Source organism: Dreissena polymorpha, chromosome 5, assembly GCF_020536995.1.
Source record: "Dreissena polymorpha isolate Duluth1 chromosome 5, UMN_Dpol_1.0, whole genome shotgun sequence".
Taxonomy (NCBI): Eukaryota; Metazoa; Mollusca; class Bivalvia; order Myida; family Dreissenidae; genus Dreissena; species Dreissena polymorpha.
In genome coordinates, this window is record NC_068359.1 from 30,270,976 (window position 1) to 30,290,364 (window position 19,389).

The 19,389-nt window shown below is 37.0% G+C and overlaps 1 protein-coding gene and 1 long non-coding RNA gene across 4 annotated transcripts in view; both read right to left on the reverse strand.

Moving 5' to 3' along the window:
- Window positions 1-19,389, reverse strand: part of LOC127832487 (uncharacterized) — a 29,908-nt gene that overhangs the window by 2,788 nt on the left and 7,731 nt on the right. The gene's annotated exons all lie outside the window — the stretch shown is intronic.
- On the reverse strand, window positions 1,848-19,243 carry LOC127832478 (histone-lysine N-methyltransferase PRDM7-like). Of its 3 annotated transcripts, XR_008026908.1 has the most exons (6): window positions 18,183-19,243; window positions 14,238-14,287; window positions 11,152-11,228; window positions 10,767-10,958; window positions 4,739-4,904; window positions 1,848-3,986 (listed from the first exon to the last, which is right to left on the reverse strand). XR_008026908.1 is itself a non-coding variant. In XM_052357984.1 (4 exons), exons 2-4 carry the CDS (start codon window positions 10,833-10,835, stop codon window positions 3,751-3,753), a joined length of 471 nt encoding a protein of 156 aa, XP_052213944.1. In that variant the 5' UTR covers window positions 10,836-10,915; window positions 11,152-11,395; the 3' UTR covers window positions 1,848-3,750. The 3 variants fall into 3 exon arrangements, 2 of the variants coding, with proteins under 2 accessions (XP_052213944.1, XP_052213943.1); XM_052357984.1 differs by lacking the exons at window positions 14,238-14,287; window positions 18,183-19,243 and having other exon boundaries at window positions 10,767-10,915; window positions 11,152-11,395; XM_052357983.1 differs by lacking the exons at window positions 14,238-14,287; window positions 18,183-19,243 and having other exon boundaries at window positions 11,152-11,394.

Here is a 19,389-nt window from a genome sequence, read left to right on the forward strand (position 1 = left end):
ATACCCCCACATGCCGCATTGACACATAATATTTTGCATGTCGTCATCACAAAAACAGCAGACACCATGCTCAATTTTTAAATGCACTAAGTGACCCCTTGACCTAGTTTTTGACCCAGAAAGGCCCATGTTCTAACTTAGCCTTAAGATCATCTCCATAAAAATTCTGACCAAGTTTGGTGAAGATCGGATGTAAACAACTTGAATTAGAGAGCGGACCCCGTGACCTAGTTTAAGTCCCGAAAAGGCCCATGTTCAAACTTGTCCTAGAGATCATTTAAATTAAACTTGTGACCAAGTTTGGTGAGGATTGGATTTAAACTACTTGAATTAGAGAGCGAACAACATGGTGAGGTTTAAAACGCACTTAAATACCCCGTGACCTAGTATTTGACCCGGAATGACCCATATTAAAACTTGACTTAGACATCTTCTAGATACAACTTCTGACCAAGTTTGGTGAAGATTGGATGAAAACTTCTTGAATTAGAGAGCGGACAACATTGTGTTGCTTAAAACGCACTAAGTCACCCCTTGACCTGGCATGACCCATATTCAAACTGGCCCTAGACATTATCAAGATACAACTTCTGACCAATTTTGGGTGAAGATTGGATAAAAACTACTTGAATTAGAGAGCGGACAACATGGTGAGGTTTAAAACACACTAAGTTACCCCGTGACCTAGTTTTTTACCCGGCATGGCCCATGTTCGAACTTGACCTACACATGATCTACTTACAACTTCTGACCAAGTGTGGTGAAGATCGGATTTAAACTACTTGAAATAGAGAGCGGACACCATGCTCGATGTGTAAAACATACTCAATGACCCTGTGACCTAGTTTTTGATCTGGCATAGCCCATGTTCAAACGTGGCCTTCAGATCATCTAGATAAAACTTCTGACCAAATTTGGTGAAGATCGGATGAAAACTACTTGTATAAGAGAGAGGACACCATGCTGAATGTTTAAAACGCACTAAGTGACCCCGTGACCTAGTTTTTGACCTGGCAAGGCCCATGTTCGAACTTGGCCTAGACATCATGTAGATAGAACTTCTGACCAGGTTTAGTGAAGATTGGATGAAAACTACTTGAATTAGAGAGTGGACATATGCTGAATGTTTAAAACGCACCCGTGACCCCGTGACCTAGTTTTTGACCCGGCAAGGCCAATGTTCGAACTTGGCCTAGACATCATCTAGATACAACTTCTGACCAAGTTTGGTGAAGATCAGATGAAAACTACTTAAATTAGAGAGCGGACACTTAATACGGACCAACAGACAGACCGACCGTCCGACAGACAAGTTCACTCCTATATATCCCCCGAAACTTCGTTTGTGGGGGTTTAAATATGTTCCCCAGTATAAACTGGGGGACATAAAAAGGTTGAGGAAAACAAAACGATATAATGGTCACATACCAAACTTCCTGCCTTGCTGTTTAAGAGGAGTTTTCACTTTTATACTGTACAGGAAACACGTTACAACACGGTAGAGCCAATTTTGAATCAGGGGCACCATTTGAACAAACTCGGATTGAAAACAACCATGCCATGTATCATGCAAACTACCAAACCCTTGTGCATAGGGGTTTCAGTGATTTTTGTCAGTTTTATAACATATAAGGAACACAGGTTTCATCAATGTTCCAGTTGTGATCAAACTTAACACAGAAGCTCAATTTATGTTAGATGCCAATACCATAACACTGGGCCTTATAGTTCCAGAGAGAAAGATTGTTCAAGTGTTCAGTTTATACGAAAATGGAAACAAAAAAGATGCAGGGCAAGGCATGTTTTTATGATGATTTTTACAAACTTGGTAGAGAAACACAATATAATTGAACTTAAAACGTTTAATCTTCATGGCTTATCGTTTAAGAGAAGATTATTTAGTTATCTTACTATACAAGTTTATAAAAACTTTATATAAATCACAAAAAGCCCTTACACTTCTTTTATCAGAGATTTGTGATATTTTCCTGTTTAAGATATTTCTTCAATTATGTATCCTCATGTGCTTCTACAAGTAACCACTCGTGTTAGGTGCAGAAACACACACTTCTTACACTTGTACAGCCTTTCTCGTGAATGTATCCTTGTGTGTGTCTTCAATTGACCACTCTTCTTACACGCATAACCACAACTCACTCTTGTTTCTCTCTTGAATGTATCATCAAGTGTTTTTCAAGTGACTATTATGTTAAAATGAAAAGGCACACACATCCCACCTGAACGGTTCTTCCTCTGTATGTATCTTCATGTAGTGTCCAGGTACCACTCTGTTTAAATACTTTACCACACACCTCACATTTTTACAGTCTCTCTTCTGCATGTTTCATCATGTGTCTCTTTAAGTAAGAACACTGGTTACACGCATAGCCACACTCCTCACACTTGTACGGTATCTCTCCTGTATGTATTCTCAAGTGTGTCTTCAATGTTTCACTCCTTTTACATTCATAACCACACACCTCACACTTGTACGGTCTCTCTCCTGTATGAAACATCATGTGTTTCTTCAAGTCAGAACTCTGGTTACAAGCAAAGCCACACTCCTCACATTTGCACAGTCTCTCTCCTGTATGAATCATCATGTTTATCTTCAAGGTTTCACTCCTGTTTCATTCATAACCACACACCTCACACTTGTACGGTCTGTCTCCTGTATGAATCATCATGTGTGTCTTCAAGGTACTACTCTAGTTACAAGCAAAACATCACTCTTCACATTTGTATAGTCTCTCTCCTGTATGTATCCTCATGTGTGTCTTCAAGGTACTACTGTGTTTAAATGCTTTACAACACACCTCACATGTGTACAGTCTCTCTTCTGTATGTATCAACATGTGTATTTTCAAGTTACCACAACGTTTAAATGCTTTACTACACACCTCACATTTGTACAGTCTCTCTTCCGTGTGTACCCTCATGTGTGTCTTCAAGTTACCACTCTGTTTAAAAGCTTTACCACACACCTCACATTTTTACAGCCTCTCTTCTGTATGTATCCTCACGTGTTTCTTCAAGTCAGAAGTCTGGTGACAAGCATTGCCACACTCTTCACACTTGTACGGTCTCTCTCCTGTATGTATCCTCATGTGTGTCTTCAAGGTTTCACTCCTGTTACATTCATAGCCACACACATAACATTTTTACAGTCTCTCTTCTGTATGTATCCTCGTGTGTTTCTTCAAGTAATAACTCTGGTTACATGCATAACCACACTCCTCACATTTGTACAGGCTCTCTCCTGTAGCTGTATGTATCCTCATGTGTGTCTTCAAGGTATTACTCTGGTAACAAGCAAAGCCACACTCCTCACATTTGTACAGTCTCTCCTGAATGCATCCTCCTTTGTATCTTCAAGGTATGACTGTGTTTAAATGCTTTACCACACACCCCACATTTGTACAGTCTCTCTCCTGTATGTTTCCTCATGTGTCTCTTGAATGTACTACTGTGGTCACAAGCATAACCACACTCCTCACATGTGTACAGCCTCTCTCCTGAATGTATCTTCATGTGTGTCTTCAAGGCACTACTCTGGTTACAAGCATAACCACAATCCTCACATTTGTACGGTCTCTCTCCTGTATGTATCCTCATGTGTGTCTTCAAGTAACCACTCAGTTTAAATGCTTTACCACACTCCTCACATTTGTACAGTCTCTCTCCTGTATGTATCCTCATGTGTTTCTTTAATGTACTACTATGTTTACAAGCATAACCACAATGCTCACACTATAACAGTCTCTCTTTTGAATGTATCCTTCGCATGTGTGTCTTCAAGTCACCACTCTCGTAGCAAGCATAACCACACACCCCACACTTGAACGGTCTCTCTACTGTAAGTATAGTCATGTGTTCCTTAAAGTGACCAGTGTTTTTATTTGAATAACTGCTCGGCAGGTTTTGGGGTCTGATGAGACCAAGTTCTCTGGCTAATTCATCTCTGTACCAGACCAGCAGTTCCTCATCTGAACCAATATAAATATTAACAAGTATTTATAAAACATCTGCAAATCTGAATGTCTCAACTAGAACTTTGTAACAAATGTGACTGATACCCCACATTTATACACATATATCTTAAACAAGTGCAAATGTGTTAATTTTATTACATTCAAAATGTACGTTCTTCTTGTTGATATCAACATATTCTATTTTTGATTCTTAAACTGAAATAAAGAACAGGTTTTACGTTCAAACTCATAGTTTTGGATATTTATGTGTTTCTTGCTATTTCTAAATGTTAAATAATTGTAAGGGAATGTTGGAGTAGAAAGGCAAGTTGGTAAAACAAACATTATTTGTTCAAGACTGTTTAGACGTAGTGAAAAGCAGGGTTTTCAATTACTTGGATTTACCTTATATTAAGTGGTGTGTACATTATGACGTTTATTAGGTTTTTCTATGACTGAGGCTGAATTATGCAAGGACATGGAGTGTGTCTAAGACAGCACTCAGAATTGGGAAGAAATTTGAATTAAAGCTTCAATGTCCAACTATTTATTTATTTATTACTCTGAGATATTCATATAGCTGTGTAGTGCTGTGGGGGAAATCCGAGAATCCAGAGAAAATAACACATTTCCTGTAAGGAGACAATAAACAAACTCCCACCCGCTAGTACAGGAAATTGAACTCGTATAACCAAGGTGAGACAGCACTAATCAGACAGATTCACATTGAACATTCATATCTTTAGTCATACAACAGGGGTATATACCTGGTGAAACTGACTTCAATGTGCAGTAATAGATGCCTCCTTTGTACTGCAATCCTACAAGATTCCGATCTGCCTCCGTCATAGCCCAGTTAACATATCTCATCCAGTTAGAGGTGGTTTTGTTCTGGGCATCCACAAAGTCACTCCCTTTGTCATCCTTATAGATCTGAATTGCATAGAATCTTGCTATAAACTACAAACAGTAAATATGATTGATACACAACCAGAGATGTGTTCCTTAGCAACACAATGCCCCATACTGTGCCGCTTTGATTGACTTTTTTTATCATTTGGCAGGTACAGATACTTTTTACAAGGGAAGTAATATTTTTTAAAGGGATATAGTAAAAAATATTACTTCCCTTGTAAAAATGACTTGAACCTGCCAAATGATAAATAGAAATTATCTCCCTTTAAAGCTTGTTACTTCCCTTAGATTTGTTTTCTTTTACCTTTGACCTTGAAGGATGACCTTGACCTTCTCTTGGAAAATTTAGTAGCCCTAGGCTCTATAATTATGAACAAGAAGATTTTTAAAGTTTGCACATAATAGGCCTTATTTAAGCATACGCTCATTTTTGTGACCCCCAGGGCAGGGTCAAATTTGTCCCCAGGGGAATAATTTGAACAAACTTAGTAGAGAACTATTAGATGTCACTAAATACCGAATTTGGTAGAAATAGGCCTAATGGTTATGGACAGGAAGATTTTTGAAGTTTGCATAAATGGGCCCAATATAAGCATATGTTCAATTTTGTGACCGCTGGGGAACGGTGAAATTCGATCTGAGGGGCTTAATTTGAACAAACTTGGTAGAGGACTATTAGAAGTCATTACGTACCAAATTTGGAAGCCATACGGTTATGGACAATAAGATTTATAAAGTTTGCACAAAAAAGGCCTTATATAAGCAAATTTTCAATTTTTTGACCCCCCGGACAGGGTCAAATTTGACCCCAGGGGCATAATTTGAAGAAGATTGGTAGAGGACTATAAGATGTCACTACATACCACATTTGGTAGCCCTAGGCCCAATGGTTATGGATGAGCAGCTTTTTAAAGTTTTCACAAAATAGGCCTTATTTAAGCAAATTTTCAATTTTCTGACCCCAGGGGCAGGGTCAAATTTGACCCCAGGGGCATTATTTGAACAAATTTGAAAGAGGTTCACCCTAGGAACATTCCTGAGAAATTTCATCAGAATTAGACCAGTAGTTTAGGAGAAGATGTTTAAAGAAAAAGTTAACGCACGGACGCACGCACGCACGACGGACACAGGACCATGACATAAGCCCCGCTGGTCTCTGGCTAAAACATGATACCTAATATTCTTGTTATTAAGAGCAAAATTGATAGACCAGAATACCATATAATGCACTTATAAACTAAACAGCGACAATGATCATACAATATTTTCTACAGAACAAATATACTGAGTAATTTGTTGTTGTTTTTTACTTTCATTCATGTAAAATATTACAGTACTTTAACCCTTTGAAATACACACTTGTTTTATATAATGAATCAGCTTCACAAGGTGTGTAAAATCTTTACATGCCAGCATGATTAAAGATCAGCTAGAAATGTGGCACAGATACTGATTCCAAAACAGCACACTTTGGACACAGTCAAAGCAATAATTAATTCCAAAGCAGACAAACAGAAAAAGGCCAATACTCAGGTGGTGGTGGTGGTGGTGGTGGTGGTGGTGGTGGTGGTGGTGGTGGTGTAGTGGTAGTAGTAGTAGTAGTAGTAGTAGTAGTAGAGCAGTAGTAGTAGTAGTAGTAGTAGTAGTAGAGTAGTAGTAGTAGTAGTAGTAGTAGTAGTAGTAGTAGCAGTAGAAGTAGTAGTAGTAGTAGTAGTAGTAGTAGTAGCAGTAGTAGTAGTAGTAGGAGAAGTAGTAGAAGTAGTAGTAGCAGCAGCAGCAGCAGCAGCAGCAGCATCTGCAGTAGTTGCAGTAGTAGTAGTAGTAGTAGTAGTAGTAGTAGTAGTAGTAGTAGTATGCATTACAAAAATGCAGTTAGCCTTACATTTGGTAAAATTTAAATATATTACAAGGGAGACAAATCTGTAACAATAAATTTAAACTTATTGCATTTGTTTCCCCTGTAGTGTATTACCTCCCCTGTCCTGCTTATATTTATATTAATCATCAAAATTAAACATTAACACAATATTTAATATACAAAATATACGAAAAATCTCATATTCTGATAATATTTTTACTGATCCACTGTATTTTATTAAAAGGATGATGTTTCATTGGACTGATAATTATAGATTTAGGATTACAGACCAGTTGCTTCAGTAATATTGTTCAGAGTGTGCCCTGTTGGCCGCGTATGCATTCTTGAATTATCATTCAAAAAACCACTTTACTATTTCGAGTCACCATGACCTTGACCTTTGACCTAGTGACCTCAAAATCAATAGGCGTCATCTGCGAGTCATGATCAATGTACCTATGAAGTTTCATGATCCTAGGCCCAAGCGTTCTTGAGTTATCGTATGACAACCACCTGGTGGACGGACCGACCGACAGACCGACAGACCGACCGACAGACCGACAGACCGACATAGATACCGAGCAAGATACCCCCTCTTCTTCGAAGGGGGGCATAATAATAAAAATAAAAAATAAATTAGATTTTTTTTTGGGGGGGGGAGGGGTGGGGGGTATAGTTTGAGGGTGTGGTGGTCATTTATGAGATGATCTTTAAAAAAAATTGAGGGTCATTTGGGGGAAATTCAGGGGGAGCGTGGGGGATGGTTTGGGTGGAGTCTAAAGTGGTATGTCAGGTAAGAGTTTTTTGTCAATTTATCAATCAAATCTAATCATAAATAAAGAAGTTATGGCAATTTTAGCAAAAATTAATAATTTGACCTTGAGTCAAGGTCATTTAAAGGTCAAGGTAAAATTCAACTCTCCAAGTACAGTACCCTCGTGATAGCATAAAAGTATTTGAAGTTTGAAAGCAATAGCCTTGATACTTTAGAAGTACAGTGGATCGAAACACAAAATTTTACCATATATTCGAAGTTTCTAAGCCTTAAAAGGGCCATAATTCCGTAAAAATGACAACCAGAGTTATGCAACTTGTTCTTTACTGTCCCCTTATGATAGTTTGCAGGTGTTCCAAGTATGAAAGCAATATATGTGATACTAAAGGGTAAAGTGGACCAAAACACAAAACTTAACCAAATTTTCAGTTTTCTAAGTTTAAAGGGCCCATTATTATGTCAAAATGCCAGTCAGAGTTACATAACTTTGCCTGCACAGTCCCCTTATGATAGTTAGTTACTGTTGCAAGTATGAAAGCAATAGCTTTGATACTTTAAGAATAAAGTGGACCTAAACAGAAAACTTAACCAAATTTTCAATTTTTTAAGTATAAAAAATGCACATAATTCTGTCAAAATGCCAGTCAGAGAAACATAACTTTGCCTGCACAGTCCATTTATGAAAGTTAGTATGTGTTGCAAGTATGAAAGCAATAGCTTTGATACTTAAGGAATAAAAAATGAAACTTAACACAAAACTTAACCAACATTTTCAATTTAAAAAAGGGCATAAAATTCTGTCTAACACAGTTATCCAACTTTGCCTGCCCAGTCCCCTCATGATACTAAGTAATTGTATCAAGTTTGAATGCAATAGCATTGATACTTTATGAGAAAAGTGGACCTAAACGCCAAACTTAACCGGACGCCGACGCCAAGGTGATGACAATAGCTCTTTTTTTCAAAAAATAGATGAGCTTAAACTGTACGTGACTGCATCGGACTAGGCTTTGTTAAAAATCGAAAAAGCCGATGCCATTAGCTTTTTTTCCCAATTCGGAATTTTTTAGCAAATTTTAGGAAAAAAGTATACTTTTTGCGATTGGGAATATAGCCGAATTTCGGCTACAAAATCGGGCAAAAAAACCCTGAACACAATTCCCCTTATTGCGCCGCTTTGAAGCCATTAATTTGACCTTTGAACTTGAAGGATGACCTTGACCTTACCACTCAAAATGAGCAGCTCCGTGAGATACACATGCATGCCAAATATCAAGTTGCTATCTTCAATATTAAAAAAGTTATGACAAAACTTTAACGAAAGTTAAAGTTTTAGGAAAGAAAAATACAATAATATTTAACCTTTGACCTTGAAAGATGACCTTGACCTTGACTTTTCACCACTCAAAATGTGCAGCTCCATGAGATACACATGCATGCTAAATATCAAGTTGCTATGTTCAATATTTCAAAAGTTATTTCAAAACTTTAATGTAAGGTTAAAGTTTTGATGACAGAATGACAGAATGACGGCATGACAGACAGACAGGCCAAAAACAATATACCCGCGATCTTTCGATCCGGGGTGACTATATATTCCATAGTGGTAAAACAGACAAATGCAACAATTCTGCCAACACTTGCTGCAACAAAACTTTTTTTGTTGTTTCAATCATCCATGCATTTAGATTATTCATATTGGAAAGTTTTAACAAGCATCACCAAATAGACAAGACTATTGCCAAGCAATATATGTCCCCTACCGGCTCCACCATTATTGGATTTTTTTTAAATTGTTGACATAGCAACCATAATTTTTGACGTAGGAACAAAATGAAATGAAGTGCATAATGTCTATATTGCCATCTATCCATGTTTTATGTGTCATGAAAAAGTATGAAGAACTTTTAAAGTTATCGCAGGATCCAGAAAACCACAATTTTCAGCAGTATTTCTAGTCTATTTGTTGCCATAGCAACCAGAATGTTTGACGTATGAACAAAATGAAATGACGTGCATAATGTCCATATTTCCATCTATCCATGTTTAAAGTTTCATGAAAAAATATGAAGAACTTTTAAAGTTAAAGCAGGATCCACAAAACCACCATTTTCAGCAATACATATTCAGCAGTATTTCTAGTCTATTTATTGCCATTGACACCATAATTTTTGACGTAGGAACAACAAATGAAATGAAGTGCATAATGTCCATACTGCCATCTATCCATGTTTCAAGTTTCATGAAAAATATCAAGAACTTTTAAAGTTATCGCAGGATCCAGAAAACCACCATATTCAGCAGCTTTTCTAGTCTATTTGTTGCCATAGCAACCATAATTTTGACGTAGGAACAAAATGAAATGACGTGCATAATGTCCATATTGCCATCTATCCATGTTTCAAGTTTCATGAAAAAATATTAAGAATGTTAAAATTTTCGCAGGATCCAGAAAACTGTGACAGACTCACAGACATAGAGACAGACAGACAGACACACAGAGCGAAAACCATAAGTCCCCTCCGGTGAAACCGATAGGGGACTAATAAAGAACATTGACAACACATGCGTCAGAATTGAACTATAGACAACAAGAGCTGTGTTTGTGAAACACAATGCCCCCTTCTGCGCTTTGAAGCCACACGGCAGCTATTTCAGAAACAAGGTTATATTTTTAATGTAAAGGTCACAGTAACCTTGACCTTTGACCTAGTGACCTCAAACCATGTTCAATTGTAGATTCAATGAGATGCATACACATGTGAAGTTTAAAAAACTAGACTCAAGAGTTTTCATATTATGTGCAAGATGAATTTTTGGGACAGACACACACATACAATGACAGACAGACAGGCCAAAAACAAAAACCTCCTGATCATTCGATCTGCGGGCATAAAAAACCATAATCCTGCCTAAACTCCTTGAATGTCCAATGCCATTTTTTACAATCATCTACACAATAAAGTCATTAAACAGTATGCGAGAGATCAAACCATTAGTTAAAGATTAATCAAATTACAAGCTTTGGGATGAAAGACAAGCTAAGGGACAGACAGGCAATTACATTGTTTAATGCCTCCCACTCTGTGACGGTATAATAAACATTGAATCCCCTCTATAGACTGCCAGATAGAGAATTCATTTGTTGAAAATTAAGGACTGTATTTTCTGACATTGAGACTTTTTTTTTAATTACTCTTGCATTTCAAACTACAAATAGGTATCAATGCATCAAGCTTAGCATCACCTTCCTCTGCAAGCAATACTGTGACTTATGGTTGTCAGTGATGATATCTCCCCCATACGGTCCAAACATGATCCTGGATTCCAGTTCCTCCTTGGAAAACACTCCAAGACCAGCTCCAGCTATTTTGGATGTTTTGATTTCAAGGCAATCTGGAAAGGTATGCTCAGCTTTAAGAGGGTCTTCTTCTTACACCTGCAGTTTGTATTACAGTACCGGTATATGTAGTGTAAACACTTTTTTGTATTTGAACAATAAGTGCATATTAAAGGCATTTCTTATATTAATCGACATTATATTCGGTAAAATACTTTCTAAGTAACAGTCTCATATGCCCATGATTTTTCTACAACATGTAGTTTATGTTTTGAAATGAATACAGCCTCACCTCTTTGTCCTGTATGTAGTTATAGGGTCCATGGACAGGACAGTCCACTTCAAACTCCTTATTGCATTCTCCACAGTCTAAGAGAGCAAATAAACACATTGCAATAATCAAATTAAGTCAAAGACTTGTATCAGCTACTAGAACATCAGATTTAAATAACCCACTTATATTTATAATGAAAAGTATAAGACCGCTAATTTAGAAAATATCTGAAAGACAGCAAAATCTTAACAAGCAAAATCTGAACAGGCTACTCTCAAGTTAAACATTCTGACCAATGTTCTTCAAGATTAACTTTTTATATGGCTTGTCATATGGTAACTATGTGGTGTTTTTTTTACCCAGTGACCTAGTTTTTACCTATAGTTGTACTTGGCTTTGCAATTCTGAGCAAGTTTTATCAAGAATGAATCATAAACAAGGCTTTAAAGGGTAAGAAGGTTTGCACAATTTGACATGCTGTCCTAGTTGCACAATTTATCACTTAACTTAAAACAAGAGCACCGCCTTGCGGGTGCAGACCGCTCATCTATTTTCTTTTTAAAGGTGAAGGGACTCTCATTTTCAATCACAAAGGAGGGAGGGGTGGAGTGAAGAGGGGTGTATAGTGTGGGGGCGTGGACATTAATTACATTATCTTCCAAAAATGCGAAAAAAAAATGCAAAAAAAAAACAACAAAGGGAGGGTGATTCTTGGGTGCGATGGTTGGACGGTATTTCAAACATAAAATAATAAAAATAAATATTTGTGTTTTTTAACCGTTTCAAAAAAAAAAATTGGAGGGGGTGGGGTGGGGGGGTATAGTGTGAGGGTGTGGTGGATGTTTTGTGAGATGATCTTAAAAAAATAGGGGGGGGGGGAATTCGGGGGGGTTTTCTTGGGTGCGATGGTTGGACGGTATTTCAAACATAAAATAATAAAAATAAATATTTGTTTTTTAACCGTTTCAAAAAAAAAAATTTGGGGGTGAGGGTGGGGGGTATAGTATAGTGTGAGGGTGTGGTGGTCATTTGTGAGATGATCTTAAAAAAAAATTATGGCAGGGGATCGGGGGGGAGGGGAGGGTATTCTTGGGTGCGATGGTTGGACGGTATTTTAAACATAAAATAATAAAAATAAATATTTGTTTTTTAACCGTTTAAAAAAAAATTAGGGGGGTGGGGTGGGGGGTATAGTATAGTGTGAGGGTGTGGTGGTCATTTGTGAGATGATCTCAAAAAAAAAATTAGGTGGGGGGATTCGGGGGGGGGTATAGTATAGTGTGAGGGTGTGGTGGTCATTTGTGAGATTATCTTAAAAAAAATTAGGGGGGGGATTCGGGGGGGGGATAGTATAGTGTGAGGGTGTTGTGGTCATTTGTGAGATGATCTTCAAAAACAAAATTAGGGGGGAATTAGGGGGAGGCGGAATTCGGGGGGGTGGGAGGGGGTGGGAGGAGGGGGTGTATTCTTGGGTGCGATGCTTGGACGGTATTTCAAACATAAAATAATAAAAATAAATAGTTGTGTTTTTTAACCGTTTCAAAAAAAACCAATTTGGGGGGATGGGGGGGTATAGTATAGTGTGAGTGTGTGGTGGTCATTTGTGAGATGATCTTAAAAAAAAATAGGGAGGGGGGGATTCGGGGGGGAGGGGGGAGGCCACGGGGGATGGTTTGGGTTGAGTCTATTGTAGTATGTCAGGTAAGAGTAGTTTTGTCAAAGTATCAATCAAATCTAATCATAAATAAAGAAGTTAAGGCATTTTAAGCAACATTTAATAATTTGACCTTGAGAGTCAAGGTCATTCAAAGGTCAAGGTAAAATTCAACTTGCCAGGTACAGTAACCTCATGATAGCATTAAAGTATTTGAAGTTTGAAAGCAATAGCCTTGATACTTTAGAAGTAAAGTGGATCGAAACACAAAATTTAACCATATATTCAAAGTAACTAAGTCAAAAAAGGGCCATAGTTCCGTAAAAATGACAACCAGAGTTATGCAACTTGTCATTTTACTGTACCCTTATGATAGTTTGCGAGTGTTCCAAGTATGAAAGCAATATCTATGATAGTTTAGGGGTAAAGTGGACCCAACACAAAACTTAACAAAATTTTCAATTTTCTAAGTATAAAGGGCCCATAATTTCGTCCAAATGCCAGTCAGAGTTACATAACTATGCCTGCACAGTCCCCTTATGATAGTTAATAAGTGTTGCAAGTATGAAAGCAAAAGCTTTGATACTGTAGGAATAAAGTGGACCTAAACACAAAACTTAACCAAATTTTCAATTTTCTAAGTATAAAATGGGCACATAATTCTGTCAAAATGCACGCCAGAGTTACATAACTTTGCCTGCCCAGTTCCCTCATGATAGTTAGTAAGTGTACCAAGTTTGAATGCAATAGCATTGATACTTTATGAGAAAAGTGGACCTAAACGCAAAACTTGACCGGACGCCAACGCCGACGCCAAGGTGATGACAATAGCTCAAATTTTTTTTTCAAAAAATAGATGAGCTTACAATATTATGTCAAATTTTACCAAGTTTAGAATTTTTACCAAGTTTCATCAAGATTAAATCACAAACAAGGCTTTAAAGGGTTAGAAGGTTTGCACAATTTGACCTGCTGTCCTAGATATCACTCAACTAAACCCAATATAATGTCAAATTTTGCAAAATTTAGAATTTTTACTAAGTTTTATCAAGATTGATTAATAAATGTACTTTCTAGAGTAGTAATACAGATTTTCAATGATTTGACAAATTAGCTTAGTTTTTAACCTACTTGACCCGGGTTATAACTTGGTTTCAATATTTTCACTATAAACATACTGACACACTTTTGTCAATATTGGTTTAAATGTTGTCTGTAAAGTGGTTACAAGCCTATTGTTGACCATGCACAACAAATGTCGCCGAACTTACCACTTAAGCTCAACTTGTAAACTAAGTGCTCAAGAAGCTAAAATTTATAATGATGTTTGTTAGTCTTTCGTGATACTTTCTTATGCAATGTAATGGATGTTTTGTTCTTTGGTTTACAGAGAAAATGGTCATTATCTAAGGGTTCCAGGCTCATACAGCTGGCTAGGTTCCTCTCTTACAGAATATACTCAGTCTTGTCTTTTTCTGGGGACATCGTTTTCTTCATTCTCTGCAATGGTGTTGATTATGAATAATACATTACATTCAACACATTTTATTCTGATAACATTTATCTTTTAATCAAAACAGAAAAGCATTCCATGCAACAGGCGAACAGTTATAAAATATCTCATTCACAAACACACTCTACCTAAACAACAGACAAAGGGAATGTATTCTGCAAATACTGGTCACAGCAAAAATGTGATTCTTAACCATCGTCTTTACCACAGGTGGTTAGCGTGTGGCTATGATATTAATTAGTGAAAACATCATTTTGAATGATAAATAATCATATTATAACGAAAAATTAACTTTTCTGAAAAAAAAAATATTTCACTATCAAATATATATATAACAAGGTATGCAACTCAAAATCAGCCCAAAACGGGGTGCATCGCTTTGAACAGCCATATCTTCATAAATTTTGCAGCGATTTTCACGATCTCGGTCTTATTCAACGCAGAAATGAATTTCCTTTCTGGAAATGTATATGTCTTGCAATATTTTAACAAATGCTGGGTCAACTTTTAAGAAATAACACGATACACAACACGCATGACCCAGTTGACAGTGATCATGCTGTCTTTAAGACTGATATCTTCACGGAGTAAAGGGCAACTTCCCTACAAAGTTCATGTAGTTCGATACCATAATTCAATAAAACGTATGAAAAAACATTATTACCGTTCTTGTCGTTACATTCTGCATCAAGACTAACTGTCCAGCGCCGTTTGAAACCTTTGTTTACATACATTTCAACTAACTGACATTTTAAACATACGAGTGATTTCATTGGTCCAATGCGGAGGTGTGTCTTTACAACTGGAGATTTCATTCATAAAGAATACATGATCACTGTCAACTGGGTCATGCGTGTTGTGTATCGTGTTATTTCTTAAAAGTTGACCCAGCATTTGTAAAAATATTGCAAGACATATACATTTCCAGAAAGGAAATTCATTTCTGCGTTGAATAAGACCGAGATCGTGAAAATCGCTGCACAATTGATGAAGATATGGCTGTTCAAAGCGATGCACCCCGTTTTGGGGTGATTTTGAGTTGCATACCTTGTTATATATATATTTGATAGTGAAATTTTTTTTTTCAGAAAAGTTAATTTTTCGTTATAATATGATTATTTATCATTCAAAATGATGTTTTCACTAATTAATATCATAGCCACACGCTAACCACCTGTGGTCTTTACATTAAGATTAATCACGCAGTGAAAGTTTAAGCAAATTCCGCCAAGCAGCTAAAGATTTTAAACAAAAGGGCCTGTAAGGCCCAAAGTCGCTCACCTGAGATAACAATATATTATTTCGACAAATCTTCTGACCAAGTTTCACGAAGATCCGAAAATAAATGTGGCCTCTAGAGTGTTAACAAGGTTTTACTTTAGCCATATAAGGAAAAATGCCCCGCCTCCTGGCAACCATGTTTTTCAACCAACCGGCATCATTGTTGAACTCATCCAAGATATTATCAGGATGAATCTTCTGACCAAGTTTCATGATGATCGGACATAAATGTGGCCTCTAGAGTGTTAACAAGATATTACTACAGCCATATAAGGAAAAATGCCCCGCCCCTTGGAAGCCATTTTTTTTCAAGCAAACATAATTATTTTTAACTCATCCAAGATATAATTAGGACCAATCTTCTGACCAAATTTCATGATGATCGGACGATAAATGTGGCCTCTAGAGTGTTATTAAGGTTTTATCAAAGCCATATATAGCCATATAAGGAAAAATGCCCCGCCCCTGGTGGCCATTTTTTTAAAGCAACATAAAACATTTTCGAACTCATCCAAGATATCATTGGGACAAATCTTCAGACCAAGTTTCATGATGATCGGAAAATAAATGTGACCTCTAGAGTGTTAACAAGTTCATACATTTCAATTTAATTTAAAATAAAAGTTGAGAAGAACATGTGTCGAAAAATGCGAAATAAGCCAGATATTTAATTCTGAAATCGAAAATGTCTGTAAAGTCGAATTCGCCAGAATGTATATCATGCATGTACGATGTCAATCTAAATTTAGTTAAATGGTTGTTTTTAAATTTCTGCAGCGATGTCTATTCATACGACACACAGACACTAACTCCGATCCTAATAAAAAGACGAATTCTTATTATTGTAGGAAAATATGTACGAAATATCTTCGTCACCATCGGCTCGGGGCACTAATTTGTCTTTGCTGCATTATATGAAATTCGTCTTCAATGTCTTGCCTATTTTGAGCAATTGTAAATTGCATTTATCAATATATTACAATTTAACACATATACAAATTTATAAGTCTCGCTTTAATCGTTTGACAAAAGAATGCCATATTGCACAGAATCATCAAACAATAAAAAACATATTCAAAAGTTTGCTATCTTCCAGAATGTTAAAACTATTATTTATAATTAATTCCACTTAATCTTCTTGTGCTGTGAAAAAAAAATTAAAAAGGGAGACAACTCTGTCAATTCAACACAATTTTTCAAAAGCCATATTGCAGTTACTTCCCTTGACATGCTAAACTAGAGTGTTCACAAGCAGCTTTACTATATAAATATAAGGAAAATGACCCCCCCCCCCCCCCAGCGGCCATGCTTTTTTACCGATCCAAACCATTTTCGTACTCAACCGTCATATTCAGAAAACACATGTTCTGACCAAATTACATGAACATTGGACCAAAAATGTGACTTCTAGAGGGTTCACATGTTTTCACTATACATTTAGAGAGAAAACTGCCCCGCCCCCTGGCGGCCATGTTTTTTCACCGATCTGGACCATTTTCGAACTCGGCCGAGATATCAATGAAACCAGTGTTTTTACCAAGTTTCACGATGATTGGGCAAAAATTGTGACTTCTAGAGTGTTCACAATATTTCTCTATAGCCATATAAGGAATACTGCCATGCCCCTTGGTGGCCATGTTTTTCAACGGACCAGAACCATTTTTGAACTCAACCAACATATCATTAAGTCAAACATTTTGACAAAGGTACATGAAGATTGGGCATCAAATGTGAATTCTACAGTGTTCCCAAGGTTGTTCTTTTTTGACCTAGTGACCTAGTTTTTGACCCAGCATGACCCAGTTTCAAACTCAGTCGAGGTATCAATGGGACAAAGGTTCTGACCAAGTTTCATGAAAGTCAGACAATAAATGTGGCCTCTAGAGTGTTCACAAGGCAAAATGTTGACGACGCACGACGGAGGAAGCACGACGGACAAAAGGCGATCACAAAAGCTCACCATGAGCACGTTGTGCTCAGGTGAGCTAAAAACAAACATTTTGTGACTATATGTTCTTTTGCAGAAAAAAACAGACGAACGACCATAATTCTGTAAAACCTTCTTGCAGCCGTAATTCCTTACTTTATGATAATCACACATGAAAGTCATTCAACAGTCAAAGTTTGAGCTAAGTCCACTCAGTAGTAAAATATAGGTTGGAACAACAATCTTCAGGACGGACACATGTATGTTTGGACCAGTACAGTGCTCAATACCTCCCAATATTGATTGCAATCAGAGGAAAACAAGAGGCCCGGAAAGTCCCAAAGTCGCTCACCTCAGATTCAAAGGAACTAACCTGTTCTTCGCAGCCCAAGATTTCATTAGAACAAAAGTTCTAACCAACTTTCATGAAAAGTGAACACCCTGGCGGCCACATTTTTCAACAGACCGGGACCATTTTCGTTCACATCCAGGGTAATATTCTGACCAAGTTAAATGAAGATTGGACAATAAATGTGACATTTTAGAGTGTTAACAAGTTTTATACAATAGCCAAATAAGGAAAAATGCACCGCCCCCTGGTGGCCATATTTTTCAACCAACAGGAACACATTGTGCTCAGGTGAACTAACAAAATACTGGTTACTTATACATACTTTAACTTTCTTCACATGGTCACCATTTTCCTCCAATTTAATCTTAGCTGGTTCCAGGAAAAGCGGGGCAGTCCGTGCCAAAGCATTCTCTGCAAGCATATCATTAAAATTAAGCTTTTGTTATTACTAAGTAAGTTTTCCAACACCCTCTTTTTTCGCAAAAATACGGATTCTGTGTGACTCTTTTTTTCTTATACTGGATTTCAAGTGTGTTGAGTATCTTTACTTGGCACAGGTAAACAAGGGAACAATACTGTAATAATCAGAGATTTCAATAGACGCAGAATCCTGCGTTTTGACGCGAAGAAATTAAAAATGACTCATTTTTGACGCAACCCTTTTTTCTGCTGTGCGTCATTTTGACGCGTCGAAAATTTGACCCGTGCGTCAGTCAGTTAACATCTCGAGTTCCGTGGTAATAAATCCCGCTGTGCTCCTAATTGAAATTAATGTTTCAGTATTTGAAACTCGGTCTATAATCGAGGGAATACCCCGGGCGTTGTTTATCTTATCTCATCTCTTCCAATACACATGTCACCGTCTAAATAGTGCGTGCCCACTAACTGGGTAATTAGCAGCAGTGATTACATGATAATTGATTGACCATCCGATAATTGCAGGTCTTTTGCAGACTTTTCAGCCGGCACGGTTAAAGAAAGTCGGCAAAATTAATTAAGTAAAAACTATATTGATCAAAGGTCTATTAATTACGTAGATCTAAGTCCAGCAAGTTTTGTCAGTTGTTAATCCACCGATATTTACGAGTAACACCAATCTTATATAAACTGGAATCACAGTTCATTTTTATACTAACAAGTAATAATACAACACATAAACATTGAGAAAACACATTTTCTCGATAAGATATAAATTATCCGAGTAGAATTAAATTGCTGCGTCATGACCTTCGACATTGTAAATGGCGGACTTAACATTCAACCCGCGTTCAATTCAAAGCTGGCGATTCAAATTGCAAGTAATGGCGATTCAATAATGGAGTAAGCATTAACTGGATTTAACAAAAATTTGATAAGGTTTGTTAAACCCGATAACAACAAGAAAAATTTAGATTATTAAAGTAAAACTACTACAGGTAAGGCATTCCAAAGTGTACATATTTCGGTCATGTATAGTATTCGGAAAAACAGTAATAGATATACTAGATGTTCCATGCATTTAGATTGTGTTTTGTTAGAAAAGCTATCAT